At 43.3% G+C, this 23,463-nt stretch overlaps 3 protein-coding genes across 3 annotated transcripts; all 3 read left to right on the forward strand.

The window, feature by feature from the left end:
- Positions 1-2,269: 2,269 nt before the first annotated feature.
- Positions 2,270-5,583, forward strand: LOC118426948 (UDP-glucuronosyltransferase 2B33-like). Its single transcript, XM_035836580.1, has 7 exons — positions 2,270-2,557; positions 3,039-3,270; positions 3,651-3,822; positions 4,075-4,231; positions 4,443-4,662; positions 4,888-5,107; positions 5,298-5,583. The coding sequence occupies exons 1-7, from the start codon at positions 2,270-2,272 to the stop codon at positions 5,581-5,583; spliced, it is 1,575 nt and encodes a 524-aa protein (XP_035692473.1).
- Positions 5,584-6,234: 651 nt separating this feature from the next.
- On the forward strand, positions 6,235-23,129 carry LOC118427262 (UDP-glucuronosyltransferase 2C1-like). Its single transcript, XM_035836940.1, has 8 exons — positions 6,235-6,313; positions 7,560-7,898; positions 14,106-14,337; positions 20,523-20,694; positions 21,272-21,428; positions 21,625-21,844; positions 22,172-22,391; positions 22,576-23,129. The coding sequence occupies exons 2-8, from the start codon at positions 7,611-7,613 to the stop codon at positions 22,859-22,861; spliced, it is 1,575 nt and encodes a 524-aa protein (XP_035692833.1). The 5' UTR covers positions 6,235-6,313; positions 7,560-7,610; the 3' UTR covers positions 22,862-23,129.
- LOC118427266 (UDP-glucuronosyltransferase 2B33-like) lies at positions 16,094-17,338 on the forward strand. Its single transcript, XM_035836948.1, has 3 exons — positions 16,094-16,224; positions 16,450-16,669; positions 16,860-17,338. Exons 1-3 carry the CDS (start codon positions 16,101-16,103, stop codon positions 17,143-17,145), a joined length of 630 nt encoding a protein of 209 aa, XP_035692841.1. The 5' UTR covers positions 16,094-16,100; the 3' UTR covers positions 17,146-17,338.
- Positions 23,130-23,463: the final 334 nt, after the last annotated feature.

Below are 23,463 nucleotides of genomic sequence, written 5' to 3' on the forward strand. Positions count from 1 at the left end.
CGTGCTGTCGGACATTGACCTTTATACAGCCAACTGTTATGTGACATGGCCAACTCCCGAACTCAGACTTAGTTGTGTTGGCGTCAGGATTCGGCGTCTGTGACCAGCTCAACGAAGAACGGTGAGTTTTCCAACTGTCGTACGTGGCGGTGGCGCAATTAAACTCCATTATGCAAGGTAGATAACTTAGTATTAATGATTTACACAATGAGCATCTACGTTTCCCACGTCAGTGGTTGATCTTAGACATTTTGTCTAAAGTCAAGTGATCAGACAGGTGAACCGGTTAGACGGCATCTACAGACAGTGACACGGGTAGGTCAGCGCTGCATACCTGAAGGTCTCTAACGTTGTCACCAACTTTGTCTCAGGTGAGAATATAGCTACTGCACAGATTCTAGGTGAAGGATTCTAGCTGTCTTCTGTTGCTGTGAACAGGGTTTGAAAAACTTCATAGCATGCAAGTTATTACACATATACGAAGCTATTATTTAAGAAAGCATGTACTGATGTCTCCTCCTGATTATGAAAACGACCAAAGTCACCGAACCCTACCCTCGGCGAATTCTTCTGGTTCCAAAATGGCTATCTCTTCGAGTGTTTATCTTGTTCTCGTTGTAGTGTATTTGGGGGAGAGTACATGTAACGTAATGTGTCACTGTGAGGTATAAATTGGTGTGGTAAGGCGTCGCAGTATGGCTGAAAATACGTAGTTTGGGTTATTCCATGCACTAGCCTGTGTTTACACAATCTCTCGCTAGCTGGGGTTATTGAGGGGGCGGTAACTGTCGGGCTAGGAGAGCGATTAAGCAAGGCTATGGTTTTTGACGACGCCTCAGGGGAGTCAAGTGGTATATTTTGCATTCAGTCTGCAAAAATTGACGACGCCTCAGGGGAGTCGTCAAGTGGTATATTTTGCATTCAGTCTGCAAAAATTCTAGGAATTGCACAGGCATTTCCACAGGAATGCAGTATGCTGGGTATGCAAGCCCTCCCCCCCAAATCTGTTCCAGATGTATCTCTGGTATGCAATGGTGGAATGTAGGTCACACTTGCTCCCTGGAGGAATTTGTCCTTTGAAACTAGACAGGGAACTCTATACAATGGATCACGTTGTCTTGGTTGTTATGTTATGTTATGAAGGATACATTTTCTTTTCTAGAGCTTGTTCATGCCACACGCCACAGGCAGACAGGAAATACTTCTGTAGTGCTCAGCTGTAGGTTTAGGTCACTGGCAGACCATTGTGCTGTACCGGGGATAGTACATTTCTGCTGGCTGTAGGTTTATGTTACAGGTGGGCTAGTATATTGTGCCAGGGATAGTGCGACAGGGAAGTTCCAGTCTATTTCTGATTTGAGCTGTATTGTTGTACCCTCAATCGTCGTCATGGCAATAATACATTTTTATTGCCAGTCTTGTTATGCATGACGTAGTTTAGTCAGACCGTACTTCAGGCAACCACAAAGTATTCGGTAAAGTTAAGTTCGTCTGAACTACCTGGTAGTCGGCCGAAGTGAGTCATGCCTTATCAAACTACGACGTAGTTGGATGAAGTACGTCGTAGTTGAGATTTGACCGGAGTAGAAAAGTTCATGGTCGTAACTTGATATGTTATGCTGAAGGGTGGTCACGGTATAGTGACAAATACAAAGAGTCCTGCTGTTGACGTTTGGGATAGGTCATTGCCAAACACAAACAGACAAAGGCATTCAAAATGTATGTCAGGGTAGAGATCGCAATGTGACAGAATCGTCCAATCTGCGGGCAGGGATCCCGGTCAACAGTGCCTCCGATCAGGATACTATATGTTAGGTTGGTCTCGCATTTGAATCCTGCGTTTCAAATCATTGATCTTGAAATAACTTTAATGGAATTTGAACTCTTTCGGGTTAATGAGTGAATATCTACCGGCAGAATCCGTGGAGAGTCTATCAGATTGTTATCATTACCCTGGTCTAACGGTCTACATATTGCAAACACAACGGCTCGGGCATATATATGGCGCCATGACATGCATGGCAACAACGCCACTTTATCTAATACAATACAATACAATACAATACAATGCACAAGTAGTTGAGGTAAATGAAAGCTTCTTTTCATTTCAGTTAGACGGCATAAATGTATGTTGTTCCTCGTTGACATGTGCCAATATGAAAGATGTGTCCGTTACAATCGTTGAATGTCCTTCTCACTTAACTCTTATTTTCTGATCCTGACATAGAGAACTCGACTATTATTACTACTGCTGGTGCTAACTACTAGTATGTCGACTGGTTTGCACCTTTTCCTGGCGGGGGTCGCCATCTTGTTTCAACATGTCCAAGCTGCCGACATCCTCGTGGCGACATCAACCTACAGCAGCGTCTGGATGGACGTGGCGAAGATTGCCGAAGCCTTGGCCTCCCGAGGCCACGTCGTCACCGTGTTGGCCCCTGCTAGTCAGAAGAGCGACCTGATGCGGAAATTGCCGACCTTGCTGTACGAAACATTCGGAGATCCCGAAAGGCCACCTTTGATGAAGGAATTCACAACAACTGTACCTCAAAACATGGTAGGTTTTTAGCTTCAAGATTTATAACATTATAAAAGACACAAGGAAGGTGAATGTTGTACCATTTGCCCACTGCCCCTCTGGCCTTTTTAAGGCCACCGAGGCAGTGGATTGTCCACTGTGTCTAGGACACGGTATTAGAAGCCCAGGAGCCCATTCCTCTTCTTTCACCACCTTTCATCCCCAAACCGAAGTCAGGTATCCCTCAAGTTGGTTTCTACCTAGGTGGAGTGAGTAGAGTCGCACCTTTCACAATGACAAACCGTTTAAGAATCGCTAGGCACTGATGAACTACGGTATTTGGTCCAGAATGACTTTTACAAACAAAGATGAACTTTCAAGTTATGAAGGAAATTAGTAACGTGAATCAAACGATGTCCATTCTCTACTCTTGTAGCAAAATCCTGGGCTTCATTCCCCAGAGCTTTCGGCCTTTAATATCGTGAAATTTTCTTACGTCTTTGTAATATGCCCGTTACAGGCATTTTCTTCACCTGGTGTCCTAGACCAGATAGACCTGGGCCGTACTTTGGCGTCTGCTATGCTGGACTTTAGTAACGAGATGCTGAGTGACAGCCAACTACTGACAAAACTGAAGAACAGCCACTATGACGTTGTCCTGACGTATGCTATGACCTCATGCGGGCCCCTGGTGGCGCAGTACTTGGACCTGCCTCTAGTCTGCACAACGCGGTCTATGCCTTCGGGACAAGGTGTGTTTTAACAGTACATGTACAGTACAGGTCAACCTGCATTGACATTGTATGTTGTATTTTGTATTTCAGTCACATAGTCAACTACCTTGTTCTCTTTGCTTTTACAACCTTCTAGTTGTTGCCATCCCATCATCCCAGCAACCTCTTTCATCTATTACTCGAGAGACAGGTCCTGGCGTCTTAAGTCAGCGATCCTTGACAATCAGTTAGACTTGGTGTTCTTTGACCTGATCTCGGAAGGACTTTGTTATTTGTTGCCTTGCCTTTTCATCTTAGACAAGACGTCTTTTGTGGATTATCTTTCTTAGTATTACTATCAAGTTACATGTAAAACGTCTGATATTTACATTTGCATGACTTTTAATCCTATGTTTCAGACGTCCGAGCCACTGGTGTCCCCTATCCTCTTGCGTACGTGCCAACAGTGGGGTCTGGGTTGTCAGATCGGATGACATTCTTACAGAGAGTGAAGAACGTGCTGGTTTACTTCGCATTTTCTACTGCTGGGCAGCTTGTCTTCGATAAGGGTTATGACGATCTCGCAAAAAGGTTTGTGAATTTGTTGTAATGACATGGCAATTTCAAAGGACTGTTACTTGTTTTCGGTTGGAGGTATACTAAGTTGTTAGCAAGTTATAAATGGTCGAACGACTGAAAACATCCGACAACAACGGAATCGGACCCTGGCTATATTGCTTTTGAATCAATGTTCCTTAGAACTGTTTAACTATGTCTCTGGTGTGAGGTAGCTGAAAGGAGTGTCTCCTCTTTAAACTGAAACACCATTTATGCCACCAACAGAACGATTGGGGACAAGTTCACCATGTCTGCTGCCCTGGCAAGAACCGACGTGTGGCTCTACCAATCAGATGTCATGTTCGACTTCCCTAAACCCATGATGCCAAATATGGTCAGCATAGCAGGCCACATGGCTGAGGATGTCAAACCGCTCAGTGAGGTCAGTTCTTAAAAAATCATATGAGTAACATTCCATAGAAAGACATACACACAAAAAACTTAGTATTCGCACATTGTTACATTATAAACTCTTGCAGCCTATTTTTATATATGGTCGTGAAGGTCGAACTTAACGTGCGATGGTTCAGACGTACGCAATGTTTAACATCTCTTGTCAAGATCTGATTGGCCTAACTGGTATAATTCCATAGGAGATGGAGAAGTTTGTGCAGAGTTCTGGAGATGACGGTGTTGTGCTTGTAACGTTCGGCTCCATGGTGGCGACTATGCCCGCAGAGACAGCCGACATGCTGGCCGCTGCTTTTGCCCGTCTGCCACAGAAGGTTGTGTGGCGCTACGCTGGGACGCCACCTCCAAGTCTGGGGCCAAACACCAAGACCATGGAGTGGGTGCCTCAAAACGACTTGCTAGGTAAATGCTGTCAACGCGCTGCAAATAATACTAGTTATGTGGAACTATTGCATTTGTTCGAAACTAGGATACACAAGAAAGGTGTCTAAGTCTGTCCTTCTGTCATAGTTTTGGCGAAGGTTGACTGAAAGCATTTACCATATCGTCTTACAAAGGTACAGGTCGATACATCCAGTACTTTGACAGTGTTTTGTCAAAACTTGAGTAAATATTTCATACCTGCAGCTCATCCCAAGACAAAGGCGTTTGTATCACATTGTGGATACAACGGAGTAGCAGAGGCTATGTACCACGGGGTGCCCCTGGTCGGCATGCCTTTGTTCGCCGAACAATTCGATAACATTGCCAGGATGGTGGCCCGTGGGATGGCGGTGTCATTGGACATCCACACGGTGACGTCAGAGGAGGTTTCCCAGGCCATCACATCTGTTATTTCGGATCCTAGGTAAGTGTGATGTGGAGTAACTGTTAGCGTTTAAGTATCTCACCAATCTCTTTTCCTTTCATCGTTGGGTGGAACATCATTATTCTGAAGCAAATTTTTTGTCACCAGCTGTCGGTGCATGTAAGAATGTGGGCATGTTGTGGGTATGTAATGTAATGGACTAAAATTTTACTGTTTCTTTTTTTCTCAGGTACAAGGAGAAGACCAATCTGATCTCCACGCATCTTCGTGACCAACCACAGTCGCCCATGGAGCGGGCAGTATGGTGGATAGAACACGTCATCAAACATGGCGGCCTCCCCCATCTCAAGTCGAGGGCACCCGAACTCCCCTTCTACCAGTACTACCTGTTAGACGTCATTGCCCTGATTGTTGCAGTTATATCTGCTGTATTGTTGTCTTGTTGGAAGTGCTGTTCGTTTGCATGTCGCATGTGCAAAAGGAGTATGACTACCACCAAGCTGAAAATTAATTGACTGTCGTCGCAAGGCATATTTGTACGGACAACAGTAGATGAACAATGAATACAGATGCGCCCCGTAAAAAGAATTTTTAAATGCTATGTCAAACAAAATTGTTCAAATTGTAAAGCTCTGAATGTTATGTTTGATCGGTGCACGTTTTCGGCAAAAAAGTTGCCTTTTTTATGAAATCAAAGTGGTAAGGGAGATTGAACAAATAGCCAAACACACAGAGTCTGGTATACAGAACAATTAAATCCTTCATCCTTCTTCATTGACTTTGTAATTGACGTCATTATTCTATTACACTAGTATATCTTTCCGATACTTATTTCTAAATCTACAGGATATACATTTTGTAGCTGCTTTGTACAATTTACAGCATGGTTGAAAATATTTTTTACTTTGAAACATATGAAAATTGATGCGCGCGCGGATGTCAAACATATATCATCAAAGCAACATGGCCCAATCAGTCTTAAGAACTAGGAACTCTATGTGCAGCGCAATTTTCACTGTTCTTTAATTTGAGAGCTGTAATTTTGTTCAACTTTAATTTTGACCGATCGGTGGTAGCAGGGTGCCACGTCACTCATCCAGTGATTGCCCAACATAGAATGCGTGCTGTCCTCCTGACCTTTGACACAACACTGTAATTGTATGACATGGCCGACTACTGAGCTCAGACTTAGTTGTCTCAGCGTCAGGACCCGGCGTCTGTGGCCAGCTCAGTGCACGAAGGACGGTGAGTTTTCCAGATATTCTTCTGCATGCTATCAGTAGGTAAAGGGGCGTGGGATTATATCTTGTCACACTCGATATAGAGCAATGATCCAAAGTATGTGAAGTGTTCATAGACCATGTTTTCACTGCTCGGGGCGGGGTGGGGTGGTCTAAGCTATTCTAAAACTATTGTAAAATCCACAGCACTATCTTGAGTACAGTCTTGTTAGTTTTAATGCGCTTCCAACGATCGCTACCCAGTTGGAATCGGACTAGTAAGTCTAACAAGACTGGGCACCAGGGTACACAGGTGTACGTCTGTTTGGTCAATTGTCTTCTCCCTTGATTTGCTTCAGTCACTGTGACTTATTAACCAAGAGATCGGGACGAGCAGGTACCCCTTCGTGTGTGTGCTATATCTTATTTGCATTTACGTACTGTCCGAAGACTACTTTTTTTTCTAGTGGCACCTGTTTCCCTTAACAACTTCGAGTTCCTTTAGGAAATGAATGTAGTGCGTAATAGAATATCAAGATGTTTGCTACAGTAGTGCCTGTTTTGAGGTACATGATCGTAAGTTGATGTGTTACACTGAATGGTGGTCCTAATGGCAATGTAAATACAAACTGTTGACATTTCGGACTGGCCTTTGCAACCACAAACATGTAAAGACAAAATTTACATGTATGTCAGGGTAGAGATTGCAATATGGCAGAATCGTCCATTTTGAGGGCAGCAATGCCGATCGATAAAGGCTCTGACCGATGAGGATACTAGAAGATTCATATTATATGTTTAGTTGGTCTCGCATCTGAGTCCTGAGTTTCGAGTCATTGATCTTAAATAACATAAATCGAAGTTGAAGTCTTGCAATATCTAGAAATTTACAGACTTCGATCGCGATCTCTACCGACAGAATCGTCGATTCTATCAGATTGTTATCTCTACCCTGAGTGTCCCTGACATATTGTTTAAAAAACAAAAGGCTTAACGGTCTAAATTTTGAAAACACGATGCGTAACAGATTGGGCAGCACAATGACATGCATGGTAACTTACATAGCAACGTGGTTTTATCTAGTAGAATATACACGAATTTTTAGCTCAATGAACGGTTCCTTTTTTCTGTCAGTTAGAAGTGTAAATAAAAAAGTACGACAACGTATCTTTAACATTTATGTTGTTCCTCGTTAACACGTGCCGAGGTGGTGCAAGATGATAGATCTGTCCGTTACAATCGTTGAATGCCCTTCTTACTTATCTTTTCAGATTCTGACACAGAAAACTTCACTATTACTACTGCTGGTGCTGAGTACTAGTATGTCGACTGGTTTGCACCTGTTCCTGGCGGTTGTCGCCATCTTTTCTCAACATGTCCAAGCTGCCGACATCCTCGTGGCGACAGTGACCTACGCCAGCCCCTGGATGGACGTGGCGAAGATTGCCGAAGAATTGGCCTCCCGAGGGCACGTCGTCACCGTGTTGGCTCATGCTAGTCAAAAGAGCGACCTGATGCGGAAATGGCCGACCTTGCAGTACGAAACATTCGGAGATCCCGAAACACCACCGTCGATTAAGGAAGTAGCAAAAACTGTGCCTCAAAAGATGGTGGGTATTTAGAAATATGAGGAATAAAAGCACGGTATTGTAAGCAAGCTTAAGCCTTTCACTCTTGGAGCAAAACTTCGGGATTCATTCCACCAATCTCCTTCTTCAATGTGCGCGTCCAACTTCATATAGCTGAAGACTTCGGACGCGCATTAGGACAAGGGTCTTTGGTTTGACGGTGGTCGCTTTTACTTCTGTGCGTTATGTTTGTGGGGGGGGGGGTGTAAGAGACGGGAGAGCCTAGCTCCTCAATGGCAGGGGCGCTTCTCCCTGCCCGCCGCCCTGTAGGTGGGCGCCGGTAAGTACCCGTAGCTCTAGTAGTGTCTTACATATTGGTAATGGCATTCTTGAAAGCCTGAAGTGTTTCTACTCGGACTATTGCTTCTGGTAGGTGGTTCCATTCCCTAACGGTCCTCGGGAAGATGGAGTTTAGATGGTTATCTGTTCATGAGAATGTGGGGTGGTACGCTGGGGTATTTTCTGTGCGTGATGGTGTGGATAAACCCTTGCTTATAAATGGCATTTGAGTTTATACTAAATTGTTGGTGATTTTAAAGAACATGTGGAGACGAACACATCGTCTTCTTTCGGCCTGGCTCCCTATATCATACAATTTTCTTACGTCTTTTTAATGCCCGTTACAGGCATTTTCTTCATCTGGGATGTTGGAACTCCTAAAGTTTGGCAGTACATTGAGTTCTGCACTGCTGGACCTTGGTGAAGAGATGCTGAGTGACAATCAACTACTGACGAAACTAAACAACAGCCACTATGACGTTGTCCTGACATATGCTGGTCCCTCGTATGGGCCAACCGTGGCACAGTACTTGGACCTGCCTCTAGTCTGCACAATGAGGTCTTTGCCTACGGGACAAGGTATGTTCAAATTGATATAGTACAGGCCGATCTACATGACTACATGTAACACAATCTATATTTCTTGTTTTCTCGTCCCCCTGTCCTCCCATTTCCACCGGTGCATTGAGCAGCTACAGAAGTTTACCAGTCTGCTTGGTCCATTGCTCAGGCTTTTGTTGTCTCTATGTATGCTAAAAGCCATCTCCGCGATGTTTTATCTCACGTACGTTTCCTTTCCCCACACTCGCGATAAGCACACGCTCGCACACACACACACACACACACACACACACACACACGCACACACTGGCACACACACACACACACACACACACACGCACACACACACACAAACACACACACGCGCGCACGCACACACACACACGCGCGCGCGCGCGCGCACGCACGCACACACACACACACACACACACACACATACACTCCTTATATATATAAATTTATATAGAGAGAGGGAGAGACTGGCAGAATCGCAGACTGGCAGAATCGGCCATTCTACCAGAAGAGATCGCGGACATACCCTGTTATCTTTGCTCTGTGTTCCTTGGCAAGCAACTGACACAGTGGTTTTGACCTGTTCTTAAAAGGACTTCACTATTTGCTGCCCTGTATGCCACGCCATGTTTCAATTGGGATACATTTGAATTTTTGTGCTAACTGCCGACACATATTCCATCATTCTAAAATATAGTTATATTTCTTAGTGCATATGTCTTTTGATCCTATGTTTCAGACATCCGAGCCACCGGTGTTCCCAATCCTCTTGCTTACGTGCCAACAGTGACATCGGAGTTGTCAGATCGGATGACATTTTTGCAGAGAGTGAAGAATGTGCTGATTTACTTCGCAGCTTCTACTATGGGACAGCTGGTCTTAGAAAAGCGTTACGACGATGTTGCAAAAAGGTTTGTGCATTTGTTGTAATGATGTGGCAATTTCAAAGGACAGTATATGGGTTTTCTAATTTCCTTTGAGTATAAATTTCTATTTCTGTCTTACTTTTACATCTGACCAATGCTCATCACTTTCATGAACCTTCTTCATTTTCGGCAAGCTTCAAATGGGTGCAGTGTCACCACCAGGACTTCAGTAATGCCATGTTTTCCTAATCACATGTATCTTTTTAGCTTGCGGATACATTATATGAAGACGAAAATTAAACAAAAGTTAGATTGTTACTAATGTTCAATGTAAATGTCTCATTGCCGTTCATGATCTATGTTGACTTTTTCGTTTAACCTCTTTAGTTAACTTCGTCGATTGATGTTTTCGATCAAATGTGCAATAGGTTTGGTGGCAAGCGGTCAATAAATGGTCGAGCAACTGAAAACAACTGAATCGAACACCAAATATATTGTATTTCAATCACTAATGTTTATATCAACCAGTATCTCTGATGACTGAAGGGGTCCGTCTCTCCCCTTTGCACTGAAACATTACATTATTTATGCCACCAACAGAACAATTGGGGAGAAGTTCACCATGTCTGCTGCCTTGGCAAGAACCGACGTGTGGCTCTACCAATCAGATCTCATGTTTGACTTTCCTAAACCCTTGATGCCAAATATGGTCAGTATAGCTGGTCACATGGCTGAGGATGTCAGACCGCTCAGTGAGGTCAGTTCTTCAAAAATCATATGAGTAACATTTTATAGAAAGACATACACGCAAAATACTTAGTATTCGCACATTATTACAATATAAACCCTTGCAGCCTACTTTTACATATGGTCGTGAAGGTCTAACTTAACGTGGATGGTTCAGACGTACGTAATGCATATATGGTTAACATATCTTGTCTAGATCTGATTGGCCTAACTGGTATAACTCCATAGGAGCTGGAGAGGTTTGTGCAGAGTTCTGGAGATGACGGTGTTGTGCTTGTAACGTTCGGCTCCATGATAGCAGCTATGCCCGCAGAGCTAGCCGACATGCTGGCCGCTGCTTTTGCCCGTCTGCCACAGAAGGTTGTGTGGCGCTACGCTGGGACGCCACCTCCAAGTCTGGGGCCCAACACCAAGACCATGGAGTGGGTGCCTCAAAACGACTTGCTAGGTAAATGCTATCAACGCACTGCGACTAATACTAGTCTAGTAATATCTAACTATTGCATTTGTTCGAATCTGGTATAAACAACAAACAAATCTTCGTCTTTCCTGTGTTTGATACCTTGGTAAAGGTTGATCATGAAGACAATTAGTATATCACGTCTTCCAGCTGTTCAATGCATTACTTTAACACTGTTTTGTCATAGTATATAAATTGAGCCAATCTTTCATACGAACAGCTCATCCCAAGACAAAGGCGTTTGTATCACATTGTGGATACAACGGAGTAGCAGAGGCCATGTACCACGGGGTGCCTCTGGTTGGCATGCCTCTCATGAGTGATGCCCATGACAACATCGCCCGGATGGTGGCCCGTGGGATGGCGGTGTCATTGAACATCCACACGGTGACGTCAGAGGAGGTGGCCCAGGCCATCACATCTGTTATTTCGGATCCTAGGTAAGTGTGAAATGGAGTAACTGTCAGAAATACCTCACCAAATTCCTGTCTTTTTCTGTCTTTCATCTATGGGTGAAAGATCATTATTCTGAAGCAAATTTTTGATTACCAACTGTTGGTGCATGTACGCATGTGGGTATATTGTGGGTATGTAACATAATGGACTCAATTTTTCTTTACCTTTTTTCAGCTATAAGAAGAAGGCCAATTGGATCTCCACGCATCTTCGTGACCAACCACAGTCGCCCATGGAGCGGGCAGTATGGTGGATAGAACACGTCATCAAACATGGCGGCCTCCCCCATCTCAGGTCGAGGGCACCCGAACTCCCCTTCTACCAGTACTACCTGTTAGACGTTATTGCCCTGATTGTTGCAGTTATATCTGCTGTGCTGTTGTCTTGTTGGAAGTGCTGTTCGTTTGCATGTGGCATGTGCAAAAGGGGTATCACTAGCACCAAGTTGAAAAGTAATTGACTGTCATCAAAAGCATGTATGGACAACAATAGATGAACGATGAATACAAAGGCATCCCGTAAATGAATATGTGGGGTTAAATACTGTGTCAAATAAAATTGTTTATGTTGTCAACCTGTGAATGTTATCTTTGATCGGTGTACGTTTTCGACAAATATTGCCTTCATTATGAAATCCAAGTGGTCAGGTAGGTTGAACAAATAGCCAAACACACAGAGTACGGTATACAGAACAATTAAATCCTTCATCTTTGTTCTTTTATATATTCGTCATTGACCTTGGAATTTGCGTTTGTATTCTATCACATTAGTATATGTTTCCGATATTTATTTTAAATCTACGGGATATAAAAATCAACCATGCTGTAAATTGTACAAAGCAGCTGCAATTTTTTTTTAATTTTTTGAAACGGTCGAAAATTGATGCGCGCGCGGATGTCAACCATATAATCAATTGAAAGCAACATGGCCTAAGCAGTCTTAAGAAGCGATTTCCTCTCTCCTCTCGAGAGCTCCGAGCGGTGGGTACAGGGTGCCACGTCACTCATCCATACATTACCCAACATAGAACGAGTACGTGCTGTCGGACATTGAACCTTGACACAACACTGTAACGTTAGACATGGCCGACTCCTGAGCTCAGACTTAGTTGTGTTGGCGTCAGGATCCGGCGTCTGTGGCCAGCTCAGTGCACGAAGGACGGTGGGTTTCTGCATGCTGTCAGTAGGTAAAGGTACGTGGGATTATATTTTGTTATATAGAGGAATGATCCAAAGCAAAGTATAATTCAAAGAGGAGCATTCGGTGGCAAGTGTTAACAGGCCATTCCTTTACTGGTAGGGAAGGGTAGGGGTAGGGGGGTTAGGGGTGAGGGGGGCTCTTTAAATCCTCAGCACTATCTGGAGTCAAGTCTTGTTAGTTTTGGTCCATTGCCTTCTCCCTATAACGCCCTTGGTTTTCTTCAGTCACTGTGACTTATTAACAAAGAGGTCGGACAAGCAGGTCCCCCTTCGTGTGTGTGCTTTTTGTTTGCCGTTACGTACTGTTTTCCGAAGACTTCTGGTTCCTTTAGGAAATAAACTTAGTACGTAATACAATATCAATATATTTGTTACAGTAGTGCCTATTTTGAGGCATATGGTTGTAACTTGATATGTTACGGTGAAGGGTGGTTATAGTGGCAATGCAAATGCAAACAAGAGTCCCACTGTTGACTTTTGGGAATGGCACCATGACTACATGGAACATTACATAGCAGCGTGGTTTTATGTAGTAGAATACACACGTAGTTTTGGGCAAATCAACGCTTCTTTTCATTTCAGTTAGAAAACATAAATGTTTGTTGTTTCTCGTTGACATGTGCCAAGATGTTACATTGAGATTTTAGGTTCAATCGTTGAATACTTACTTTTATTTTCAGATCCTGACATAGAAAAATCGACTGTTGCTGGTGCTGAAGTATGTCGACTGGGTTTCACCTGTTCCTGGCGGTTGCCGCCATCTTGTCTCAACATGTTCAATCTGCCGACATCCTCGTGGCGACAGTTACCTACGCCAGCCCCTGGATGGACGTGGCGAAGATTGCCGAAGCCTTGGCCTCCCGAGGGCACGTCGTCACCGTGTTGGCCCATGCTAGTCAGAAGAGCGACCTGATGCGGAAATGGCCGACCTTGCGGTACGAAACATTCGGAGATCCCGAAAAGCCACCGTCAGTGAAAGAATTCGCAAAATCGGTGCCTCAAAAGTTGGTAGGTATTTAGAGATGAGAAATCTAAAACCTTTAAAAGAAACATGGTGAAGGTAAATATAGCCCCATAGCCTTCTTGAGGCCATAGGGTCATGCTTATACTTCGTTACTCGTTGTGTCAAACATTTACATCCAATCGCAAGTTCTAGTGAAAAGAATTAGGTGATTGATGCAAGGAGGTTCTATTAATCTTCAACAGAATTTGGTCACTGAGCGAACCCAAAATGCGTTCTCATAGAATAGGATACATACAAATGTTAGGATTGAAATGAACTCAGTGAGCTAACATCAAATACATTAATAAAAGAAACCGTAGCAAATGCTGAGCAACATTCTTTTATTTGCTTTATTAGAAGAAAGGCAATGGTTGTGGCATTACACTCAAGTTAGTAACTTATTCTAACAGTGTCCCATACAAAGTAAACATAACAAAATGAACTGAAAAATCATAATGTCCAATAGTAACGTATGAACAAATTTAGTGACGTAAATCAAACTATCTATTCTTCTCTCTTGTCGGATCTTGTCGCAGACCTCCAGGCTTCAAATCGTTTGGCTCCTGATATCATACAATTTTCTTATGTTTGTAATGCCCGTTACAGGCATTTTCTTCATCTGGGATGTTGGGACTCCTAAAGTTTGGCAGCACTTTGAGTTCTGCACTGCTGGACCTTGGTGAAGAGATGCTGAGTGACAATCAACTGCTGACGAAACTGAAGAACAGCCACTATGACGTTGTCCTGACGTATGCTGGTCCCTCATGCGGGCCCCTGGTGGCGCAGTACTTGGACCTGCCCCTAGTCTGCACGATGAGGTCTCTTCCTACTGGACTAGGTGTGTTCATATTCATATACCACAGGCCTACCAACACAATCTATATTTCTCTGCTTTATAGAAGGAAGAAGTATGTCCGCCAGTTTTTCCGTTTCTACCTTAGCATTGGGCAGCTACAGGTGTTTACCAATCTGCTTGGTTTCTCTATTTAAGCTGAAGGCCATCTCCGCAAGATGTTTTCTCACTCTAACTTTCCATACCACACAAACACATACTGTCACTCACACACACACACACACACACACACACACACACACACACACACACACTCAGGACATACCATTACATCTTTGCTCTGTGTTCACAATCAACTGACATAGTGGTTTCTACGTATACCTGTTCTCACAATGACTTCACTATTTGCTGCCCTTTATGCCACACAATGTTTCATGGACATCTCTGTTGGGATATATTTCAATTTTTCTGCTAAACTGCAGACACACATTCCATCACAATAAAATATAAAGTTATATTTCCTAGTGCATATGTCTTTTGATCCTATGTTTCAGATATCCGAGCCACTGGTGTTCCCAATCCTCTTGCTTACGTGCCAACAGTGGGGTCGGAGTTGTCAGATCGGATGACATTCTTACAGAGAGTGAAGAACGTGTTGGTTTACTTCGCATTTTCTACTATGGGACAGCTGGTGTTCGAGAAAAGTTACGACGATATCGCAAAAAGGTTTGTGAATAAGTTGCAGTTATATGGCAATTTCAATTGCTCTTGAATATAAATTTCTCTTTCTGTCGGTTCTGTTACATTTAATCAATGCTTATCAGTTTCATAAACCTTCATGTTTTTCGGCATGCTACAAATAAGTGCAATGCTACCACTAGAACTTCATCGATCAGTTAATAAAATTTCATTCCTAAGCACCGTTATGATAGAAAGAATACAGAAAAGTCTGTTTAGCTTGTGAACATTATATGAAGACGAAAATCAAACAAATGTTGAGTTGTTACTTATTCTATGTATTCTATGTGAGAGCCCATTGACGTATTCGTACGTGCACTTGTGGCAATATCAAAGGACAGTTACTTGCTATGTGGGCTTTCAACTTGCATTCAAATCTAAATACATTTGTCTCTGTTTCAATATTCAAACTGTTACATTTGACAGCTGCTCACCATGTTCATTAAATTTTATATTATCAGGATGTGAGTTTAGCGCAATCAGCAAAATGTAGTTAATGCAACGGTACTTCTAGATCAATGTTGGTTAGAACTTTATGCCTCTGATATGAGATGACGATGAGTCTGTGTCTCATCTCTGGACATACATGTAAATGTGCCACCAACAGAACGATTGGGGACAAGTTCACCATGTCTGCTGCCCTGGCAAGAACCGACGTGTGGCTCTACCAATCAGATGTCATGTTCGACTTCCCTAAACCCATGATGCCAAATATGGTCAGCATAGCAGGTCACATGGCTGAGGATGTCAAACCGCTCAGTGAGGTCAGTTCTTGAAAAATCAAATTAGTAACATTCCATAGAAAGACATACACACAAAAAACTTAGTATTCGCACATTGTTACATTATAAACTCTTGCAGCCTATTTTTATATATGGCCGTGAAGGTCGAACTTAACGTGGATGGTTCAGACGTACGCAATGTTTAACATCTCTTGTCAAGATCTGATTGGCCCAACTGGTATACTTCCATAGGAGATGGAGAAGTTTGTGCAGAGTTCTGGAGATGACGGCGTTGTGCTTGTAACTTTCGGTTCCATGGTGGCGACTATGCCCGCAGAGACAGCCGACATGCTGGCCGCTGCTTTTGCCCGTCTGCCACAGAAGGTAGTGTGGCGCTACGCTGGGACGCCACCTCCAAGTCTGGGGCCAAACACCAAGACCATGGAGTGGGTGCCTCAAAACGACTTGCTAGGTAAATGCTGTCAACGCGCTGCAAATAATACTAGTTATGTGGAACTATTGCATTTGTTCGAAACTAGGATACACAAGAAAGGTGTCTAAGTCTGTCCTTCTGTTATAGTTTTGGCGAAGGTTGACTGAAAGCATTTACCATATCGTCTTACAAAGGTACAGGTCGATACATCCAGTACTTTGACAGTGTTTTGTCAAAACTTGAAAAAATATTTCATACCTGCAGCTCATCCCAAGACAAAGGCGTTTGTATCACATTGTGGATACAATGGAGTAGCAGAGGCTATGTACCACGGGGTGCCCCTGGTCGGCATGCCTCTGTTCGCCGAACAATTCGATAACATTGCCCGGATGGTGGCCCGTGGGATGGCGGTGTCATTGGACATCCACACGGTGACGTCAGAGGAGGTTTCCCAGGCCATCACATCTGTTATTTCGGATCCTAGGTAAGTGTGATGTGGAGTAATTGTTAGCGTTTAAATATCTCACCAATCTCTTTTCCTTTCATCGTTGGGTGGAACATCATTATTCTGAAGCAAATTTTTAGTCACCAGCTGTCGGTGCATGTAAGAATGTGGGCATGTTGTGGGTATGTAATGTAATGGACTAAAATTTTACTGTTCCTTTTTTTCTCAGCTACAAGGAGAAGACCAATCTGATCTCCACGCATCTTCGTGACCAACCACAGTCACCCATGGAGCGGGCAGTATGGTGGATAGAACACGTCATCAAACATGGCGGCCTCCCCCATCTCAGGTCGAGGGCACCCGAACTCCCATTCTACCAGTACTACCTGCTAGACGTTATTGCCCTGATTGTTGCAGTTATATCTGCTGTATTGTTGTCTTGTTGGAAGTGCTGTTCGTTTGCATGTGGCATGTGCAACAGGGGTATGACTACCACCAAGCTGAAACGTAATTGACTGTCATCAAGAAAAACATAACGTATCGATAACAATAGATTAACGATGAATACAGAGGCATCTCGAAAATGAATATGCGGTTTTAAATGCTATGCCAAGTAAACTTATTCATGTTGTCAAGCTGTGCACGTTATCTATGATCAGTGTACGTCTTCGGCAAAACATTGCCTTCATTATAAAATCCAAGCGGTCAGGTAGGTTGAACAAATAGCCAAATACACAGAATCTCGTATGCAGAACAAATAAATTAATTTTTGTTCTTTCATGCATTCTTCATTGACCTAGGAATCGACATTATTATTCTATTACAATAGTATATATTTCCGATATCTATGTCTAAATCTACAGGATATATTTGCTTAATTAAAGCATCGTTGAAAATATGTTTCTTTTGAAACGGCCGAAAAATGGTGCGTGCTAGGATGGCAACCATATAATCAAAGGAACATGACATCAGTCTTTAGAACTAGAAACGCTATGTACGAGTACAGCGCATGCACGTTTCTCTCTCCTGTCGAGATTTGCAATTTTGTTCTACGTCAGCCAGAACGCGTGCTGTCGGGCATTGACCTTTGACACAACACTACTTGTATGACATGGCCGACTCCTGAGCTCATTCTGAGTTGTGTCCGGATCCGGCGTCTGTTGCTAGTAAGTGAAGGACGGTGAGTTTTCCAGAGATTCTTCTACATGCTATCAGCAGGTGCGTGGGATTACATGTTGTCACATGCGACTTAGAGGAATGATTCAAAGCATAAAGAGGAGCAATCGGTGGTGAAGTGTTCACAGGCCATGTTTTTACTGCTCGGGACGGGGGGGGGAGGGTTTAGGCACTTCAAAAATTATTCTAAAATCCTCAGCACTATCTGGAGTACAGTATTGTTAGTTTTTATACGCTTTTACCGGTTGCTACGCAGTTGGAAGTGGACAAGTAAGTCTAACAAGACTGGGCACCAGGGTACAAAAGTGTGCATCTCTGTTTGATCAATCTCCCTTGGTTTGCTTCAGTTACTGTGACTTATTAACCTCCTTGGGGTGCATTGTGTGTCTGAATTGAATACGACCGCTTTTTTTTTTTTTTGCTGTTACGTTCTGTTTTCCGAAGACTGCTTTTTCTGGTGGCACCTGTTTCTCAACAACATCGAACTCCTTTGAGAAATAAACTAGTTAGCACGTAATTAGACCATTCCACAATAGTGTTTTGAGGTACACGGTCGTAAGTTGATGTGTTACACTGAAGGGTGGTTATAGTGACAATGTAAATGCAAACAAGAGCCCCACTGTTGACTTTTGGGATTGGCCTTTGCCCACCGCAAACAGGTAAAGACGCCTTCAGAACATATGTGACATTATGTCATGGAGGAGATTGCAATATGGCAGAGTCATCCATTCTGCGGGCAAGGATCCCGGTCGACAGAGACCCCGATCAAGATACTAGAATATGCATATCATATGTTAGGTTGGTCTCGCATTTGAGTCCTGAGTTTCGAGTCATTGATCTCAAATAACACAAATCGAAGTTGAAGTCTTTCAATTTCATGCAAGTGAATATCTAGAAACTTACTGTCACAGATTTCGACGGCTCCACCGACAGAACAATCACAGAATCCGTGGCGATTTTAGCGGATTGTTATCTCTATCCTGATATATCATATTTCAAAAACAAAGAGCTTAAAGGTGTCCATTTTACAAACACAATGTGTAACGGCTTGGGCATACATATATGGTACCATGACATGCATGGTAGCAACGTTGCTTTATCCAATTCAATACACATGTAGTTTAGGTAAATGAAAGCTTCTTTTCATTTCAGTTAGAAAGCATAGATGTATGTTGTTCCTCGTTGACTTGTGCCAAGATTAAAGAATTCTCCGTTATAATCGTTCTTACTTTTATTTTCACATCCCGACACAGAAAACTCCACTATTTCTACTGCTGGTGATGAGTACTAGTATGTCGGCTGGTTTCCACCTGCTCCTGGCGGTTGTCGCCATCTTGTCTCAACATGTCCAAGCTGCCGACATCCTCGTGGCGACAGTGACCTACGCCAGTCCCTGGTTGGACGTGGCGAAGATTGCCGAAGTCTTGGCCTCCCGAGGGCACGTCGTCACCGTGCTGGCCCATGCTAGTCAGAAGAGCGACCTGATGCGGAAATGGCCGACCTTGAAGTACGAAACATTCGGAGATCCCCAAAAGCCACCGTCGATTAAGGAAGTTGCAAAAACTGTGCCTCAAAAGATGGTGGGTATTTAGAGGGTAATGTGGCACTGCACTCAAGTTAATAATATCAGTTTGCCATACAAAGCTAACGGAAAAAAAGCGAATAATGATAATATTGAATAGTAACATATATGACGTAAATTAAATGGTATTCATTCTTCACTCTTAAGCTTGGAGCAAAACTTTGGGATTCATTCCACAAATCGCCTGGCTCCCTATACGGTAGAAGCCGCTTCATCGCACGGCCTATTTGCCAGTGAATTTCGTGCAAGTATCCGGCTGGTGCTATAATGCGAAGCTATCCAGCTTGACCGCACCGGTTTGGGATTTGGGGATTTTGTGCAGTTAACAGAAGTGTGCGTTAATCCGTTGTGCAATCAACTGGCTTCTACTGTATCATACAATTTTCTTGTGTCTTTGTAACGCCCGTTACAGGCATTTTCTTCATCTGGGATGTTGGGCCTCCTAAAGTTTGCCAGTATTTTGAGTTCTGCACTGCTGGACCTTAATCAAGAGATGCTGAGTGACAATCAACTACTAACGAAACTGAAGAACATTCACTATGACGTTGTCCTGACGTACGCTGGTCCCTCATACGGACCCCTGGTGGCACAGTTCTTGGACCTGCCCCTAGTCTGCACGATGAGGTCTCTTCCTACTGGACTAGGTGTGTTCATATTCATATACTACAGGCCTACCAACACAATCTATATTTCTCTGATTTATAGAAGGAAGAATTATGTCGGCCAGTTCTTCCGTTTCTACCGGAGCACAGAAACATACCAGTCTGCTTGGTCCATTGCCCAGACTTTTGCTTTCTTCATTTCAGCTGAAGGCCATCTTAGCAAGATGGTTTCTCACTTTCCACACACACACACACACACACACACACACACACACACACACACCGCAGAGACAGATAGGACATACCCTGGCATATTTGCTCTGTGTTCCTTGACAATCAGCTGCCGCATAGTGGTTTTGACCTGTTCTCACGTGGACTCCTATTTGCTGCCCTGTATGCCACACAATGAATCAGGGACATCTCTGTTGGGATGTATTTGAATTATTCTGCTAAACTGCAGACACATATAACATCATTCTAGAATATAAAGTTATATTTCCTAATGCATATGTCTTTTGATCCTATGTTTCAGACGTCCGAGCCACCGGTGTTCCCAATCCCCTCGCTTACGTGCCAACCGTGGGGTCGGGGTTGTCAGATAGGATGACGTTTTTACAGAGAGTGAAGAACGTGCTGGTTTACTTCGCAGCTTCTACAATGGGACAGTTGGTCTTCGAAAGAAGTTACGACGATATCGCAAAAAGGTTTGTGAATAAGTTTGTGGGTTTTCTAATTGCTTTTGCATAAATTTCTTTTCAGTAGTACTTCTACATTTGACCAATGCTTATCAGTTTTATAAACCTTCATGTTTTTTGGCATGCTCCAAATGAGTGCAATGCCACCACCAGAACTTTAGTGAATGCAATTTTATTCTTAATCACCGTTCTAATTATATGAAGACGAAAGTTAAACAAAGTTAAATTTTTACTTATTCTATGTGAGAGCCCATTTCCGTAATCGTTCATGCACTCATGGCAAGATTAAAGGACGGTTCCTTACGATGTGGGCTTTCAACTTGACTTCAAATTTGTTTCAATATTCAAGCTGTTACGTTTTGCATTAATGCTCACCATGCCCATTAAATTTGTTGTTATCAGGATGTAAGTGTGGCGCAATAAGCAAAATTGTAGATAATTAAACGGTACTTCTAGATCGATGTTGGTTAGAACTAACGTCATGCCTCTGGTGTGAGATGACTGGATGAGTCTGTGTCTCCTCTCTGGACATACATGTCAATGTGCAAAATGGCACTCAACAATATCATTTTCTTACCACCAACAGAACTATTGGCGACAACTTCACCATGTCTGCTGGCCTGGCAAGAACCGACGTGTGGCTCTACCAATCAGATCTCATGTTCGACTTCCCTAAACCCATGATGCCAAATATGGTCAACATAGCAGGTCACATGGCTGAGGATGTCAACCCGCTCAGTGAGGTCAGTTCTTCAAAAATCAAAGGAGTAGCATTCCATAGAAAGACGTACACAAAAGCACATTATTACATCATTAACTTTCACAGCCTACTTTTACATATGGCCATGAAGGTCTAAATTAACGCAGATGGTTCAGACGTACGTAATGTTTAACATCTCTTGTCTAGATCTGATTGGCCTAACTGGTATAATTCCATAGGAGCTGGAGAAGTTTGTGCAGAGTTCTGGAGATGACGGTGTTGTGCTTGTGACCTTCGGCTCCATGATAGCAGCTATGCCTTCAGAGCTAGCCGACATGCTGGCCGCTGCTTTTGCCCGTCTGCCACAGAAGGTTGTGTGGCGCTACGCTGGGACGCCACCTCCAAGTCTGGGGCCCAACACCAGGACCATGGACTGGGTGCCTCAAAACAACTTGCTAGGTAAATGCTACGCGTGGCAAATTATACCCCTCTGCCGGCTAATTCCTTCCCCAGCTTATGTTACTTTCTTATGCCACGGAGGAATCTGCTTGGAGATTAGGTAAATGCCATCAATGCGCTGCGAATAATACTAGTAATATCTAACTATTGCATCTAGGATAAACAACAGACATACTAGTATCTTAGTTTTTCCTGTGTTTGATCCCTTGGTGAAGGTTGATCATGAAGGCCTTTAGTATAGCACGTCTTTCAGCTGTTCAATGCATCCAGTACTTTAACACTGTTTTGTCTAAGTATAGGAATTGAGCCAATCTTTCATACCTACAGCTCATCCCAAGACAAAGGCGTTTGTATCACATTGTGGTTACAACGGAGTAGCGGAGGCCATGTACCACGGGGTGCCCCTGGTCGGCATGCCTCTCATGAGTGATGCCCATGATAACATCGCTAGGATGGTGGCCCGTGGGATGGCGGTGTCATTGAACATCCACACGGTGACGTCAGAGGAGGTGGCCCAGGCCATCACATCTGTTATTTCGGATGCTAGGTAAGTGTGAGGTGGAGTAACTGCAAGAAATACCTCCCTCAATTCCTGTCTCTTTCCCTCTCATCTTTCGGAGAAACATCTTTATTGTAAAGAAAATTTTAGCTACCAGCTGTAGATGCATGTAGGCATGTGGGCATGTTGTGGGTATGTAACGTCATGGACTAAAATTTTACTTTTTCCTCAGCTACAAAGAGAAGGCCAATCAGATCTCCACGCATCTTCGTGACCAACCACAGTCACCCATGGAGCGGGCAGTATGGTGGATAGAACACGTCATCAAACATGGCGGCCTCCCCCATCTCAGGTCGAGGGCACCCGAACTCCCCTTCTACCAGTACTACCTGTTAGACGTTATTGCCCTGATTGTTGCAGTTATATCTGCTGTATTGTTGTCTTGTTGGAAGTGCTGTTCGTTTGCATGTCGCATGTGCAAAAGGAGTATGACTACCACCAAGCTGAAAATTAATTGACTGTCGTCGCAAGGCATATTTGTACGGACAACAGTAGATGAACAATGAATACAGAGGCGTCCTGTAAAAAGAATTTTTAAATGCTATGTCAAACAAAATTGTTCAAGTTGTAAAGCTGTCAATGTTATCTTTGATCGGTGCACGTTTTCGGCAAAAAAGTTGCCTTCATTATGGAATCAAAGTGGTAAGGGAGGTTGAACAAATAGCCAAACACACAGAGTCTGGTATACAGAACAAATAAATCCTTCATTTTTTTGTTCTTTCATATCTTCTTCATTGACCTTGTAATTGACGTCATTATTATATTACACTAGTATATGTTTCCGATACTTATTTCTAAATCTACATGATATACATTTTGTGGCTGCTTTGTACAATTTACAGCATGGTTGAAAATATTTTTTACTTTGAAACATATGAAAATTGATGCGCGCGCGGATGTCAAACATATATCATCAAAGCAACATGGCCCAATCAGTCTTAAGAACTAGGAACTCTATGTGCAGCGCAATTTTCACTGTTCTTTAATTTGAGAGCTGCAATTTTGTTCAACTTTAATTTTGACCGATCGGTGGTAGCAGGGTGCCACGTCACTCATCCAG

This window comes from Branchiostoma floridae, chromosome 12 (assembly GCF_000003815.2).
Source record: "Branchiostoma floridae strain S238N-H82 chromosome 12, Bfl_VNyyK, whole genome shotgun sequence".
NCBI lineage: Eukaryota > Metazoa > Chordata > Leptocardii > Amphioxiformes > Branchiostomatidae > Branchiostoma > Branchiostoma floridae.